Here is a 12,284-nt window from a genome sequence, read left to right as displayed (position 1 = left end):
AGAAATATATTTCCTCCAGATGCGGCGATAATGCTTTGCCGTTACCTCCTTTCTAGCTTTGATTAGAGTAGGGTTGACTTCCCCCAGACTACCTTTCCTAGCTAGGATTTGGTGTTCAACTGCCATGCCGTCAAACGTAACCGCGGTAAGTCTTGGAACACACAGGGCCCCTGTTGCAACAGGTCCTCCCTGGGAGGAAGAGGCCACGGATCTTCCGCGATCATTTCCTGAAGATCTCAACACCAGGCCCTTAGAGGCCAATCTGGAACAATGAGTATTGTCTGCACTCTTGTTCGTCTTATGATTCTCAATATTTTTGAGATGAGTGGAAGTGGAGGGAACACATAGACCTCCACCGCCACTGCCTGAGGGTCCCTTGACCTGGAACAATACGTCCAAAGCTTTTTGTTGAGGCATGACGCCATCATGTCTATTTGAGGAAGTCCCCAACGACTTGTTATCTCTGCAAAGACCTCTTGATGAAGTCCCCACTCTCCTGGATGGAGATCGTGTCTGCTGATGAAGTCTGCTTCCCAGTTGTCCACTCCCGGAATGAAGACAGCTGACAGAGCGCTTACATGATTTTCCGCCCAGCGAAGAATCCTGGTGGCTTCTGGCACTGCTGCTCTGCTCCTTGTCCCGCCCTGGCGGTTTACATGCGCCACGGCTGTGACGTTGTCTGATTGGATCAGAACGGGTAGGTTGCAAAGAAAACTCTCCGCCTGTTGCAGGCCATTGTATATGGCCCTTAATTCCAGCACATTGATGTGTAGACAAGCCTCCTGGCTTGACCATATTCCCTGAAAATTTCTTCCTTGTGTGACAGCTCCCCATCCTCGGAGGCTCGTGTCCGTGGTCACAAGAACCCAATCTTGAATGCTGAACCTGCAACCCCCTAGAAGGTGAACACTCTGGAGCCACCACAGGAGAGAGACCCTGGCATGGGGGACAGGCTTTTCCTCTGATGTATCCGTAGATGGGACCCTGACCACTTGTCCAGAAGGTCCCCATGAAAGGTACTTGCATGGAACCTGCCGAACGGAATGGCCTCGTAGGCCGCCACCATTTTTCCCAATACTCGAGTGCATTGATGAACTGACGCTTTTTTTGGTTTCAGCAGGTCCTTGACCATGCTCTGGAGTTCCTGGGCTTTTTCCATTGGGAGAAAAACCCTCTTTTTTTCAGTGTCCAGAACCATGCCCAAAAACAACAGCCGAGTTGTCGGAACCAACTGCGACTTCGGTAGATTTAGAATCCAGCCATGTTGTTGTAGTACTCTCAGGGAGAGAGACACGCTCTTTAGTAACTGACCTCTCGATCTTGCCTTTATCAAGAGATCGTCCAAGTATGGGATAATTGTGACCCCCTGCTTGCGCAGGAGCACCATCATTTCCGCCATCACCTTGGTGAAAATTCTCGGGGCCGTGGAAAGCCCAAACGGCAACGTCTGAAAATGGTAATGACAATCCTGCACAGCGAATCTCAGGTACGCCTGATGAGGAGGATATATGGGGACATGAAGGTAAGCATCCTTTATGTCTAGTGACACCATAAAATCCCCCCCTTCAAGGCTGGAGATCACTGCCCGGAGAGATTCCATCTTGAATTTGAACCTTTTCAAATATAGGTTTAGGGATTTTAGATTCAGAATTGGTCTGACCGAGCCATTCGGCTTCGGGACCACAAACAGGGTTGAATAAAACCCTTTCCCCTGTTGCCCTAGGGGAACCTTGATAATCACCTGCTGACAGTTTTTGTATGGCAGCTGAAACGGTTTCCCTCTTTGGGGGAGAAACTGGTAAGGCCGATTTGAAAAATCGGTGTGGAGGCACATCTTCGAACTCCAGTTTGTAGCCTTGGGATACAATTTCGATCACCCAAGGATCCAGATCCGACTGAACCCAGACCTGGCTGAAGAGACGAAGACGTGCACCCACTGGTGCGGACTCCCGCAGCAGAGCCCCAGCGTCATGCGGTGGATTTTGTAGAGGCCGGGGAGGATTTTTGTTCCTGGGAACTAGCTGTAGCTGGTGTTTTTTTCCCTCTACCTCTGGCGAGGAAGGAAGAGCCCCGACCCTTTCTGAACTTCTGCGACCGAAAGGACTGCATCTGGTATGGAGGTGTTTTCTTTTGCTGTGGGGGAACATAAGGCAAAAAAGACGACTTACCCGCGGTAGCCGTGGAAACCAGGTCCGCGAGGCCCTCCCCAAATAAAACTTCACCCTTGTAAGGCAAAGCCTCCATATGTCTCTTTGAATCAGCATCACCTGTCCATTGACGGGTCCACAAGGATCTTCTAGCAGAAACTGCCATGGCATTGGCTCTTGAACCCAACAGCCCAATATCTCTCGCAGCCTCTCTCATATATAACGCTGCGTCCTTAATGTGACCCAAGGTCAGCAAAATACTATCCTTATCTAAGACGTCAATGTCAGATGACAAGTTATCTACCCACGCTGCAATTGCGCTACCAACCCATGCAGACGCTACTGCAGGCCTGTGTAGGGCTCCCGTATGCGCATATATTGATTTTAAGGTAGTTTCCTGCCTGCGATCCGCAGGATCCTTTAGGGCCACCGTGTCTGGGGACGGGAGCGCCACCTTTTTGGATAAGCGCGTCAAGGCCTTGACCACCGTGGGCGAGGATTCCCACCATAACCTGTCCTTTGAGAGGAAAGGATACGCCATAATAATTCTCTTGGGAACCTGCAGTCTCTTGTCTGGAGTTTCCCAAGCCTTTTCAAATAAAGCGTTCAGCTCATGAGATGGGGGAAACGTTAACTCAGGTTTCTTTCCCTTAAACATGCAGACCCTCGTGTCAGGGACAGAAGGGTCCTCTGTGATATGTAGTACATCTTTTATTGCAATAATCATATATTGAATACTCTTGGGTGCAACCTCGCATCATCATAGTCGACACTGGAGTCAGAATCCGTGTCGGTATCAGTGTCTGCTACCTGGGAAAAGGGACGTTTATAGGACCCTGAAGGGTCTTGTGACACAGTCAAAGCCATGGATTGACTCCCTGTTTTGTCCTTGGACTCTGCATTGTCCAAACTCTTATGTAATAAAGTCACATTAGCATTTAACACATTCCACATGTCCAACCAATCAGGTGTCGGCTGTGCAGACGGAGACACCACCACCATCTGCTCTGCATCCTCCCTAGACGAGCCTTCCGCTTCAGACATGTCGACACACACGTACTGACACCCCCACACACACTGGGATATATGAATATGGGGACAGCCCCCCCCCCCCCCCAATAAGGCCCTTTGGAGAGACAGAGAGTATGCCAGCACACACCCAGAGCCACTAGACACTGAAAACACAGTCCCAGCCTATACAGCGCTTTTTTATATATATATGATTTGCGCCAAATAAATGTGCCCCCCCCCCTCGTTTTTTGTCCCGTTACTTGGTTCAACAGGGGAGAGTCCGGAAGCAGCTTCTCTGCAGCATGCTGTGGAGAAAATGGCGCTGGTTAGTGCTGGAGGATCAAGCCCCGCCCCCTCAACGGCAGGCTTCGGTCCCGCTCATTTTTTTATACTGGCGGGGGTTTTATAATATACTGCCTCCGCAGTATCGAACAATGGTGCCAGTGTTATGTGAGGTAATTATTGCTGACCAGGGCGCCCCCCCCTACGCCCTTGCTGTGCCCGTGTGTGTTGTGGGAGCAATGGCGCGCAACGTGACCGCTGCGCGGGAACCTCTCTGAAGAACTAAAGTCTTCTGCCGCCTTTGTTGTCTTCTTACTTCATATATTTACCCGGCTTCTATCTTACGGCTCTGTGAGGACGGCGGCGCGGCTCCGGGACGAACAGCGAGGACGACACCTGTGTTCCGACCCTCTGGAGCTAATGGTTTCCAGTAGCCTAAGAAGCAGAGCCTATCAGTAAAGTAGGTCTGCTTCTCTCCCCTCAGTCCCACGAAGCAGAGAGCCTGTTGCCAGCAGTGCTCCCTAAAAATATAAAAACCTAACAAAAGTATTTACAGAGAAACTCAGTAGAGCTCCCCTGCAGTACATCCAGTCTCCTCTGGGCACAGGATCTAACTAAGGTCTGGAGGAGGGTCATAGAGGGAGGAGCCAGTTCACACCCATCTAAAGTCTTAGAGTGCCCATGTCTCCTGCGGAGCCAGTCTATACCCCACGGTCCTTACGGAGTCCCCAGCATCCCCTAGGACGCAAGAGAAAATACAATAAAATGCAACATCTAAAACTAATAGAAACAAAATGGAGTCTTATATTAAATTCATAGAAACCATTTTGTTTCAAAATCTTTATTTCAGTCCCCCTGGTTCTAAAGTTTTATATTTAAAAAATGGCCTGCATTTCAGCCCTTGCCAATTTCTTTTGCAAATCACCCCCTCTAGTATCTGATTTGATCCTTTTTAACGCATAGAAGTTTTTAATTTCCCTAGGGTCATAATTATGATTTTTTTTGAAATGTAAAGACAAGTCATGGGTCTCTAGTCCTCTTAATGTTCCAGAGGTCCTCTCCCAACCTGACCTTCAATGCCCTGCTCGTCCGTCCAATATAGACTTTATTACAACTACACTCAATACAATAAATCACGTTGACCGAATGGCAAGTGATAAATTCTTTCACAATACACTTCCTGTCATTAATAGTAATTTCCACTTTCATATTTCCAAATGTGTTGACAATATTTTTACAGGCTATACATGATCCGCATCTATGGAACCCCTCTAAAGTTATTATTGGTCCACTTGGAGGTGTTTGATGGAAACTCTGAACCAATTTGGATTGTAAATTGGGTGTTTTCTGTAGATGCAGACAGGTCTATCGGGTAATTCTACTCCTCAAGATATTTTGAACTTTCTTATGCTGGGAAGAATAATTTGTGGTGAAAGCCCATTTATATCTATCATCCTTTCCACTGTTGTTCTTATTTTTTGATACCAACAAATCTGCTATAACTTAGAAACCTCTTCCAATGATTGTTTTATTACTTCCTTATCATAACCACAGTCAAAAAAACATTCCTCCATTGTAGAAGCTTGAGATATAAAAACCGATTGGTCAGAACAATTTCTTTTAAGCCTTTTAAACTGGCTGACAGGGATACTGTTCAGCCAATTATCGTGATGACAGCTAAACTTATTAATATATGCTCTCGAGTCTGTTGGTTTAAACAAATGTTTTGGTTTTAATCAAACCCTCCTCAACATATATGGTGAGGTCTAGAAAATTCACCTCCTTCTGACTCGTATCGAACGTCAGTTTAAAATGGTTCTCATTATTATTAAGGTAAGTACAAAAAAGGTCTAAAGTTTCCTTTTCTCCTTCCCAAATAAATAAAACATAGTCGATGTACCTATGCCAGGACACTAGATTTGCCCCATGCACACCTCCGGTCCATATATAGTTATCTTCCCAGGCACCCATGAAAATGTTGGCATAGCTAGGGACGAACCTAGTGCCCATGGCAGTACCAAATTTCTGCATAAAAAACTTCTCTTTAAAAATAAAATAAATTACTGTAAAGAATAAAATTTATACTGGCTAATATAAAATCCTGCAGGCTCATTGACAGATTTGACTTCAACATGATTTCTTTTACCGCTCTTAACCATTGCTGATGGTCCATAATGGTGTATAAGGCATTGACATCAGCCGTCACTAAATAGTAGTTGTTTTTCCATGTATTATCCTTCAAGATTCGTGAAACGTCAGCCGTATCTTTTAGATTCGACCAATTACATGCAACAAAAGGTTGCAGATGGAAGTTAATCATTTGTGATAAATTTGCAGTCATTGAGTCAACCCCGGAGACTATAGGTCTACCCAGGGGATTATTAAGACTCTTATGCATTTTAGGTAAAACATTAATAGTGGTTACTACCGGGTACTTGATGAATAAAAATTTACCTTCAGCTTCCGTTATAACACCTGTTTTTATTGTATTTATCCATCAGTTCCTTTAATTGGGATTGAATCTTCTTGGTAGGGTCGCCCCGCATCTTTTTATAGGTGACCTTATCCCCCAATTGGCGGTATATTTCTACCTCATAATCTTTCTTATCAAGAAGAACAAATCCGCCCCCCTTATCGTCAGGCTTGATAATGAGTTCTTTATCTGAGGTAAGAGTTTTAATAGCTCTTCTCTCTTGTGGGGTCAAGTTGTATTTTATTTTATCCAATTCTAATTTCTCACAAATCTTCCTTTACTAGATTGACAAACGTTTCTACAAAACATCCCTTAAGATAGGCTGGTTAAAACATGGACCTAGGTTTAAAACTAGGGATGTCAACATTATCTGCTACTATGGAGTCTCCCTCCTTTATTTTGAAAAATTTCTTTAAGAGTAACTTCCTTGTAAATTTTTGTTCTTAACTAACGCAGTCTTAAAATTACATGTAGAATACTTAAGTGTCTATAGAATCACAGTGCTGATAAATCAGGCGGATTTGCTGAGGAGACCTTGCCCTGCAGTCCCAGAGACCAGTAGCAGCTACTGTGAGAAGATGGCGCCCAGCGTCTCAGTCAGGGAGTGAAGGAGAGTGTGAGGCAGATCCAGGGTGGGAACACCAGCAGCAGATGGTGCCCAGAACTGGGGAAGGGGCTACAGGTCAAGCGCCTTATCTCCTATGCTGGTCCTCACCACCTGGTACTATGGAGCCTTATTAAAAATGGATAATTTATTACCCGACCTGTGCTCCCCTGCCCTGGTGGATATAGTGGGGTCCCTGTATGGCCACAGTGTCCACTCCAGCATCGTGGTCCATCTCCTTAGACCGCGACGCGATTTAATGACGGGTCCCGCCTGGGGGACCCTCTTACCTGCTCCCTGAGAAGCAGCCACGCGATCCAGGAGAGTGTCTGTGGTGGTGTGCCTAGGTTCCGGATCGTGTCTGCCGCAAGTACGCAGGACCAGAGCCAGTGGGAGTATGCAACGCCGCTGGGGAGAGGATGGAGACACAGCACAGTATGTCACACTGACATATGAAGTGCTGCAGCCCTTGAAGTCTTCTAAATAGCTTTTTCAGGTCTGCGTGCGCAGCCCCCCCTCTTAAGTGACCTGCTTATGCAGGCAGCAACTCTAAAACTGAGCTCACAGTGCCTGGAGGCGGGGTTATATAGAGGAGGCACCGCAATGCATCCTGGGACAGTCTAAAGCTTTAGCTTGTTGGTGCCCCTGGATTAAGATCCATCTCTACACCCCGATGTATTCCCTGTGGAACACAGTGTACACCGCTGCAGAAACATACAATAGAAAAAACACTAAATGACAAAAAAAAAAAAAAAACCTAAATGAAAAAAAAAAAACACTAAACGAAAAACACGGCACAACTCAAATAAAAATAACATTTATTCTAATAGATGATTTGACATGGTTTGGCAATAATCCCTAAAACAAAATTCTAGTAAACACTGCCTCCAAACCGTTAGCCACTTATTTACATAAGATACAAAATGTAAGGCCTCTCCTATGAGAGGAGCAGCAAAACTCTGGAACCACAATATTAAACATTGTACAAAAATCGATGGAGAATATTGGGCCTTCTCTATACACAAAAGACCACGTGCAACATTCTCGCGTCGATGACCAGAGATTACATTTTATGTTACACTCCAGCAGCAATTATTTATTCATCGTTATTAACACTAAACCCCCTCCTGTTGAACATAACCACATATAATCACTTCAGTCATCATTAGGCAATCAGAGGGTGTGTCTAACTAACATGGACTATAAAACACAACTTGGAAAAAATCGGGACAAAATAAGTAACACCATTCATAATTTCACATATATATGTTTTAGGAATTGCGACCTCCAGTTATAAAATCAACCCTTGCTCAAGGAAGGGGGAGGGGGGTGGGAGGGAAGGGGAAAGAAGGGAAAACACATTAAAAAGTTATTAGACACTTCATTGCTCTAAAATAGATTGTAAATATTCACATTTGCAGACCATACCGGGTCAATAATATTGAATTTATAGAATACCATTATTCTTACTAGTAATAGCCTCTACAGCAGCAGTATGAGGTCATGGAGTTTGGGTTCGCCTGACGTGCGGGATGCAGCAAACTTGGACTTTTTTTTTTTTTTTAAAGGGGCAGTCATTTCAAAGGCAAAACCATAATGACAACCCCTTCCTAAAAAAAAAAAAAAAAAAGGTCTGAGTTTGGCCAGCATCCCACACGTTCAATGAACTCCATAACATCCAACCCTAGATTGTCACTGGCTGGTGAAATGACCAATACCAAGCACATTTATAAGGCTAGTGTTTACAGAAACTGGACTGCAGTATTGAGCACAAACGAAGCGTAAATGTGGTGACTAAAGGACTGCATAATTTACTATACAAGTAATAATGGGATCTCAATGTTTATAGTAACCTCTTTCCTAGTGTATACATCAATCATTTGGAAATGTGCTTACTTATCAATATTACACAGTCTACTGCTCTTCAGCTCTCCAAGGAAAAAAATTTTTTTCCAAGCAGCACAATATGAAAGTCAGTGAAAAAGGTTACAAAAGAAAACCCACAATTAGAATTTATATTAAATGAGAAAACCATCATAACATGAAGAACATTTGAACAGTCTACTTTTCAGAAACCGGTTACTCTGAAATGTTCACTTTATTCTGCATCTTTGAATAGTCCTTAAAAACTCTTGGTGAGGCGGCACCCAGCGATGTCGCTAAATTAATAAATATACTTTTAGGTTAGTGGATCCAAACCATCTCTTCACATTCATTGGTACAATGTACATCAAGTGTATCCGTGTTTACAGTCGGGAAGGTGAAACTTTTTCATGTCAGAAGTTATTGCAAGTAATGCAACACAGGTTTTCCATCCATAGCTTGTTGTGGGCTCTGAAGCCGTGCTAAAGAGGATTAAAGGATTAAAATGTTAATATAAGTTTAGTTATGCATCTAGAATAACCCTTTCCCTTCATTTTGTACTACTCTTGCTTGGAATTGAACAGGTTTCTATAAAAACAAATTGTAAACATACCATTCTTATTGAGGCGGTTAAATAGAGGGTCACTGCTGAGCTTCCAAATCCCAGAGTGCAGCGCTGGATGATGAGATTTATGGCTTGTTTTACGAATCTGACGTTCACATTCTGGAGACTCTGGTTCTTGCATTTTAAAACCATTAACTTCTGATGCTGAAAACTCCTTAACAGAAAGAGTAGGATTCATTACAAACAGTCATAACGGGAAAAAAAAACCCAGTTTCAATACAAGTTTGCTTGGCAGCCACACAGTGGGGCAGATGTATTAACCTGGAGAAGGAATAAAGCAGTGATAAGTGCAAGGTGATAACGCACCAGCCAATCATTACAGATTTGAAAAATGATAGGTGCGTTATCACCTTGCACTTATCAATGCTGTAGGACTTGATTATCTCTTTTCAAGGCTTAATACATCTGCCCCAGTATCCTCCTTAGCATGATAAGATTTATGTAAAAAAAAAAAAACCCACACTAATTAGGTTAAGAAACAGTTACTGGTAAGTAGTGGCCACATTTTCGCATTCTGGAAAAGAATATGAAGGCCAAGAGCATATAGTTAACACCCAGGTTCGGTATAAAATACTGCTCGACGTCAGACGGGATAAGTATTTTTACTTACCATCGAGATGCTAAATGCATCCCAACACCCACCTCTTTCTTTACTTTCAATTGCTGTTACTGTCATTTTGTGTCAGAGTACAAAAGGAGCGGACCATCCCTGCTTGTTCTAAAGAGGAAACTGGCACCTACTGGCCCAGGGTATACGGTCGTTAGGTCAACACAGCTTAGATCGACAGTCATTAGGTCGACATGTCAAAAGGTTGATATGAGTTTAAAAAAAAATTCATTTTTTGGACTTTCATACTTGACGATCCACGTGGACTACAATTGGGAACTGTAACATGCGAGGGGACATGGTGCACTAATTGGGGTTCCCAGTCACTTTACGAATAAAACAACACCAAAAAGAGTCCAAAAACCGATGTTGACCTTTTGACCTGTCGACCCACTTACTACATGTTGACCTAATGACCATGTTGACCTATTGTCCCTGTCAACCTTCCATGGTCGACCTAAGTTGAGTCGACCCAACGACCCATACCCCTGGCCCAGTTAGTGTCAGATGTACATGATCTAGTGTCAGATGTACTAAGTCCTGAAAAAGTGATAAATTGTATGGTGATAAAGTACCAACCAACCAGCTCCTGTCATTTTTTAAACCCAGCCTGTAACATGGCAGTTGGGAGATTTGCTGATACTTTATCACTGTGAAATTTATCAAATTTTCAAAACTTAGTACGTCTCCCCCTTAAGTCTGAAGTAGCACAAATGAGCTGATAGAAATCTCCCTTTTGAATATAAAAGTATACTTTCTAAGATTAAGTATAATAATAATTATAGCGTAATTAGAGTTAGCAATACATGTTAAGATTATGTGTCCAGCCAATCGTTTCACTTAGCCAATTTATCGGAATAATCTTTTTTGTCTGTTTTCAGGTGTTTGGGAGCAAATGGTTGATTGTCACTTGCTCGCGTATATTACCAGATTTTCATTCCAACCAGTGAATTGGTTGGTTGGTTGGTCTGGGCGCGCAAGAAGTATCAGCGAAAGCAACTGTGACAGCACATAATGAGATGAGTATCAAAGGCATGGCAATGATTTTAGTCAGGCAGTAACACCCACACCAATACTAAATACAGTAACTCAGTTTCACAGGGTTAACTGTTTGTAATTGAAATGTAAAAAGGTGATATAGTGAAAAATTAGTAGATTTGTAATTACGGTCCCAATAAGAAGAAATCACTAGCGTTGATAAATATAAACACATATGCTAAGTGATTTATGTACACAAATTTATTATCTATTAACCTGGGATACATTTATGGATTGTGTGAAAGTAAACAGTGGCAGAAGTAGGAAGGAAAACTTTAACCAAACATAAAAAACAAAGACAAACAGATAAAACCCAAGTATTGCATATAAATGAATATAAATCTAGATCTGTGCATTGACTGAAGAGCAAGTGCCAATTTGCAAGTTAACAGTACGAGCAAAACAGAAACCTTACACATACCTTTGCCTTGAAGTTTTGAGATCCATTCTGACTTTCACACATCTGTGTATCATTTTCTCTGTAAATCACCTCTGTGCCAATTCCATCCATTATGCTGGAGCCACATGTCTGTGTAGTGTAGCCACTGTCCACCTATACATAACCAAACACAAAGGGAAGTTATGAAAGTTAAGCAGGATCATTAGAAACAGCAAGTCACTTATATGTTAGCACCATTTACAATTCCCATACAGCCAGTTCAGATCACAGACTATCATTTTAGAACATACAACCCTTTCCCAACAAACTTATTTACCTACCACAGTCCCCTGCTCCCACCACAGCACTGTCATTTGTACCAGGATCCACTCCAAGGGAGGAAAATCGGAACCCAGTCAGGTACCAGTAATTATTATCAGTAGATACATATAGAAAGTGGGAGAGAATATTACCTGGATGCTGCTGTTGTCATAAGGAATGACACTGCTCTCCGCTAGGGGAGACATGCACATATGGGAAGTCTCCACACTAAATGTATTGCAGGTCATGAAACTGGACATTGGCGTATTATCAGACACGACTGCATCTTTAACCCAGATGTGTTCATCTTCAATTTCGCCAGGATCCACCATTTCTACAGTGTCATTGTCTTTCAGGATATCTGTGGCTTCTATAGCTCCATGCTGTGCGTATACTTTAGATGTCAGAGTGCCCATTGAGTCCACTGTGTGACCATTAGTTGAAAAAGTATCCATGTTATGGAGCTGCATTACAGTACTGCCATCCGGTGACAACCTGGGGGCAGGTGGAGAGTTTTCTTTCTCCTCTTCCTCTAAGTGATCAATGGGGAATGGTATCTGGAAAAGTGAAGTCCGATACTGTGCGTTATCCCTACAGGGCTTTGATTTAACTTCAAAAATACTTTTGATTGGAGAACAACCTTCAATTAAAGGACTTTTGGCACAGGAGTTATCCATGGATTTTGAAGCAGAAAGGCTCTCTGGTGAAAGGAAGGATAGCTTCTTCTGTTCTGTACACAAAATGTAATAAAGTTGGTTAGGGTCATTGATATCTCATTGATAAAAGGGCATGCTTTTGCCTACAAACAAAATTCCAAAGGAAGGCGTTATACTGTTACAGAAAAATCATGAAACTTGCAGGAAAAAAAGCTCCAAACCACACTTTATTGTTAAATATTTATATTGAGTTTTAATGAAATAGTCCATTTAGTGAG

At 42.9% G+C, this 12,284-nt stretch overlaps 1 protein-coding gene across 1 annotated transcript; it reads right to left on the bottom strand.

The window, feature by feature from the left end:
• Positions 1 to 7,318: 7,318 nt before the first annotated feature.
• BORA (BORA aurora kinase A activator) lies at positions 7,319 to 12,078 on the bottom strand. The gene is made up of 4 exons (XM_063952926.1): positions 11,503 to 12,078; positions 11,072 to 11,203; positions 8,994 to 9,159; positions 7,319 to 8,862 (listed from the first exon to the last, which is right to left on the bottom strand). Exons 1-4 carry the CDS (start codon positions 12,025 to 12,027, stop codon positions 8,801 to 8,803), a joined length of 885 nt encoding a protein of 294 aa, XP_063808996.1. The 5' UTR covers positions 12,028 to 12,078; the 3' UTR covers positions 7,319 to 8,800.
• Positions 12,079 to 12,284: the final 206 nt, after the last annotated feature.

Source organism: Pseudophryne corroboree, chromosome 2 (genome assembly GCF_028390025.1).
Source record: "Pseudophryne corroboree isolate aPseCor3 chromosome 2, aPseCor3.hap2, whole genome shotgun sequence".
In the NCBI taxonomy this organism is placed as follows: domain Eukaryota; kingdom Metazoa; phylum Chordata; class Amphibia; order Anura; family Myobatrachidae; genus Pseudophryne; species Pseudophryne corroboree.
This window is presented reverse-complemented; position numbering and strand designations above follow the sequence as displayed.